General features: G+C 47.1%; 1 protein-coding gene across 1 annotated transcript in view; it reads right to left on the reverse strand.

Moving 5' to 3' along the window:
• LOC111951340 (cGMP-inhibited 3',5'-cyclic phosphodiesterase 3A-like) overlaps positions 1-4,922 on the reverse strand; it is a 118,335-nt gene that overhangs the window by 15,402 nt on the left and 98,011 nt on the right. The window contains exons 10-13 of the mRNA XM_023969396.2: positions 4,074-4,125; positions 3,420-3,726; positions 2,971-3,174; positions 2,535-2,696 (exon numbers count right to left, since the gene is read on the reverse strand). Coding sequence (XP_023825164.1) covers positions 2,535-2,696; positions 2,971-3,174; positions 3,420-3,726; positions 4,074-4,125 — 725 coding nt within the window. The remainder of the gene's footprint in view (positions 1-2,534; positions 2,697-2,970; positions 3,175-3,419; positions 3,727-4,073; positions 4,126-4,922) is intronic.

Consider the following 4,922-nt stretch of genomic DNA (forward strand, 5'->3'; position numbering starts at 1 on the left):
TCAGCTACTTGCAGTACAATAACACGTTTTACCTCTCTGTCATCTCTTCTCCTCCCTCTCTTTCCTCCTCTCCTCTATTTACCTCGCTCTCTTTCTCTCTCTCCACATCCCTTCTCTTCTCCCTTCCCTTCCTCTCTCCTCCTCTCCTCTATTTTCCCTCTCTTTCTCTCTCTTCAATCCCTCTCTCTCTCTCCCGTTCATATTTCTCATGTTTGGTTGTCTCTCTCTTCTCTCTCCTTTCCCTCTTCTCTCTTCTCCTTCCCTCTATTTTTCCCTTCTCTCTCATCTTATCCACATCTCGTCTATTTTTCCCTCTCTCTCTCCTCTCTCTCTGCTCTCAATCCCTCCTCTCTCCCTCCCTCTATTTTCCTTCTCTCTTTCCTCTCTCTTTCTCTTCTCTCCTCTCCCTCTATTTTCTTCCTCTTCTCTCTCCTCTTCTTCGCTCTCTCTCTCACATTCCCTCTTCTCTTCTCTCTCCCTCTATTTTCCTCTCTCTCTCTCTCTCTCCCTCCTCTCTTCTGCCTTCCTCTATTTTCTCTCTATTCATCTTCTCTCTCTACTCTCTCTCTCCTCCTCTCTCTCTTCTTAATCATCAAGCCCCTCATTAGTTCAAAGTGTCAGTTCTGAAATACATCAAATAAATGGACTTGGGGTACCTGAGGATAGGTTTGGGAAACACTGGCATAGAATATTCTAGAAGTGGTAGACCCAGWACGGCCACGATTCCACACTTCACATCAGAGAACTTTGATTTGAATGGGAGTACCCATTGGTTCTACCTATTCTGATGGGAATCGTATTAACGGCCATTGTTTACGTTGCCCATGCGTCGTCAATGGGCCACGCGGTTCATTCTGGTCGATTCTGGGACAAGAAGAGCACTCCTTCAAGGAGTGAATGGGAGTCAATTGGGCGCTAGTTCAAAAGCCAAACATAAGCATGAATTACGTGAGCAATAAGTACAACATTACAAATCTTTCCGAGATGTYAGATAATTAACTTTGTCTCTGCAATARCGTATAGCTTTGGAATCGTGACATTAGGTACTTTTGASYAAAATAGGCAMGTTTCTCGACTCATACSCMGWCWTTTAGAAGGGATTGCATGACGATTAGCTTAGCAACCACGTGACACAGCATGACAACATGAACGAGATTGGTCGACAGTCTGCTGGGTGGGGCATTATTACGTTCCTCCATTCATTGCCCAYCGGGATTCCTATCACCTCCTTTCTGTAATATATCTGCCTACACGCTGATCGTTCTCTGACCACTTAGAGTCTCTCTTCCTGATCAGCGGTGTGGTTGATAGGCACCCGTCCGTCTCTGACCAATGAGCAGCACTGTTACTGGAGAGTGGGCTGTTTCCAGGCACCTGTACCACTTCACACTGAGCAGTACCGTGATGGACTCATGAAGTGGCCTGCTTTCTATTGTAGTACCAAGTGGAACACATGTCAATGTCATTTGATGGAGAAACATCATTGCACCTCTACGTCTTCTCAAGTCTGTCATAGCTATTTATGCAGAAGGTAGTGTAATGACCATTTCATGATCAGGCAGTTTCATTGGGGGGGGGAGTGCACGAGACAACAACAACAAGGCAACTGCATACATGTCGTCCCCCACAAATGATGCAGCGCCCCCCTCGGACCTATCATTGTAATTTTGTAAATGTCGGATCTCCATGGCAAGATGCATCATTCACCTAATTTCCTCACTGAGGATCAATGACGTTTATTTAATTCAATTCAGGTCACCCTAGCGGTGGCTACTGCTGGCTAGCATGAGGACGAAAAGGGCYGTTTTCTGGGAAAACTAGCAGTKTTTCAGTCTTCTCGATGGAGCAGTGTGGATAAAGGTCAAATTTGGAGAACAGTGGCATATRCTATTKCTGCATTGAGGTATGTTTTCTGACGGATATCTCATGTCTTAATGTAATGATTGCACTCTGACCCCTGTGCAGCTGTGTAAACAAGCGTAACAGTAGGGTCAGTATCTTCTGGCAAACCTACACCTAATAGATGTACCTGTTTGTAGACCTNGGGGGGCAAGATGGCAAGATGCATCATTCACCTAATTTCCTCACTGAGGATCAATGACGTTTATTTAATTCAATTCAGGTCACCCTAGCGGTGGCTACTGCTGGCTAGCATGAGGACGAAAAGGGCYGTTTTCTGGGAAAACTAGCAGTKTTTCAGTCTTCTCGATGGAGCAGTGTGGATAAAGGTCAAATTTGGAGAACAGTGGCATATRCTATTKCTGCATTGAGGTATGTTTTCTGACGGATATCTCATGTCTTAATGTAATGATTGCACTCTGACCCCTGTGCAGCTGTGTAAACAAGCGTAACAGTAGGGTCAGTATCTTCTGGCAAACCTACACCTAATAGATGTAGCTGTTTGTAGACCTATTTGACGATGCCCTCGGTCCACTGTAGATGCAGGTCCTTGTGTTTCAAATCTAAATCAGTGGCTAGGGTGTAGGGGCTAGGGTGTAGAGGGTGTAGGGGCTAGTGATCGATTTGGATCTCACTTGTTCATAGAACTCATTGACGATGCCCTCGGTCCACTGTAGATGCAGGTCCTTGTGTTTCAGTGGGCCGTTGATGTCCGCCAGTTTGATGCACATCTGACACACCAGCAACCGGTCGTTCTCATTGGACCAGTCAATGCCCGAGCAGCCATCGTCACCCACCTGGAGAGAAGCAAGGGTTAAATGAATCTCAAATGTCTTTCCTCGCGTCCTCACATCCTCTACCCCTACCTCCTTTCAACCTATCAGAGAGAAGCGAGGAGAGCATAAGAGGAAGAGTTCTGAGTAAAAGAACCGCAGATCTTCTCCTACAGGCTTGTTCCTGACATACTGTAAGTTTGTCAACCATCAGAGAAAATGGCAGAGCGCTTCAGTCCATTCAGCTGTAGATACGCTGTACATCAAAGAGAAGCTCATGACCGTCGGTTCTGTTTACCTTGGCGTTGAACTCTGCCAGGAAGTCAAAGTGTTTCTTCAGGTCGGTGGCGAGGATGGCCTCGATGACCAGGAAGCGGAAGCGTTTGAACTCCACATGCTCCAGGTTGCCCAGGAAGTTGTACTCTGGCTGGGACATGAACAGGTTCCAGGCCGACGCAGCGTGGTGGTTCTCTAACACAGAGCGGTCGTTATATAGCACGGCCTACAGGGGGAGACAGAGAGCAACGTGTCACTCATTAGTTATCATTGGTGCATCTCAGTGGACCCTTTGTCTTCCTCCATTTATCTCTTCAGTGATCTGAGAAGAACACAAGATATGAAAGTATTAGTGGTGGACTTTGCTTTCACCTTTCCAGTTCCTTTCGTTAGATTCATTCATCCAACCATCCATCAATCCATCCATCCTCTCCCTCTTCTTCCTCCCTCCTTCCCTCTATCCCTTCATACCTGAGGAGCGCTAGTTGCCACGAGGAAGGCGTTGGTCCGTCCAGGGTGGTCGTAGTCGTGCATGGCTGCAGCCACATACAGAGCCATGAGCTCCAGGGATGGGATGAGGCCAGACAGACATCCATAACCCTCCTCCATCACRGCAGACATCTTAGAAACKAGGAACCCTGTATGGCCTATATGGCTGGGGTTGAGGAGCCCACTGTCAGAGTCTGGGGACACACACACAGGGATAGAAGGGTCAGAGAGATAGATACACAGGTAAATGAGGTGAGGGGTGCTGGGCATTGTCGTAACAAATCGGAAACTTTAGTACAAAACACTTGGGTCAACGGGTGTAGTCTGTATGTGCGTGCGTGTGTGTCTGTGTGCTAATGTGTGTATGGGATGACATGAGCATCAGAAAACAACATGACTGACAGACAGCCAGCCACCCTGCCCTAGACAGACATCAGACCCCAGGCATCAGAGTAGGCCATCTGCCAGCCCAGTCAGACAGGTTGTGTAAAGAACAAACAGGTCACGATCAGCGTGTTGACATTGYTGTCTGTTCCTCTGACTGGAGGAGATAGGCTTCTATGGAACAGCTCCACWTAGAGAACGAGAGGTAAAATAACTYCCGGTGACCATGAACTAACGGTTATCCAATCTCACTGGAAACACTGTTCTGGGAACTTCCACAGCCTCCAGTCTGCAAACTGTARGGCTGATGTTAGACAATATTATGCCATTTGACATKAGCTACTGATGTGGTTGGTGTGTATGAATGAATATACAGTAGCTAAATGAGCCTCAAAAAAGAGAGATTGAATGAATGACCAAGTAAGCTATAAGTACCTAACATAAGGACTGGGTTTGCCCTGGCTACCAATCAGCCAACAGGCTTACAACATAGGCTTATAGACCATAATGAATATTAGCCCTCAGGTGCAGAGACACAAGGTGGATGGAGTGGAGGAAAGGAGGAAGCGCCGCTGTGTGCGTTGTGTGTGTGTTGTGTTGTTGGTGTGTTGTGTGATGGTTGTGTGTGTCAGTGATGTGTGTCATGGCTGTATTTGCACACTGCGTGGTGTGCTGCTCACCACAGAATCTGAGACCCTGTGGTCTGTGAGCGAGTTGGGCACGGCCTGGCACGGCCGCTGGGTGGTGGAGTGTACAACGGCATGGACCAACGTCAGTTGGCAATGGATCGTGTTGTGTCTGTCGATGGGAGGGAGAGAGATGCCATCTGTACTATAACTTAGTTCACTGGATGATAATGAGACTCCAAAACCTACAGAGACAGGTGGCGGTAAAGAGAGGAACAGAATCTAGTGCTGTGATGCATTGAGAAAGCCAATAACCTCACCTCTTGTGGATAAGAATAGGCAGTGCTACCACTAGCCGTGCCAACAGAGTTTGGATTACACGAATAGTTCGTTCACAAGTGTTTTTGATATCTCGCGTAATTGATGGAACCTGTGTTACTTACAAGCATATTCACAAAGAGGATCGATTGTAATG

This window comes from Salvelinus sp. IW2-2015, linkage group LG24 (assembly GCF_002910315.2).
Source record: "Salvelinus sp. IW2-2015 linkage group LG24, ASM291031v2, whole genome shotgun sequence".
In the NCBI taxonomy this organism is placed as follows: domain Eukaryota; kingdom Metazoa; phylum Chordata; class Actinopteri; order Salmoniformes; family Salmonidae; genus Salvelinus; species Salvelinus sp. IW2-2015.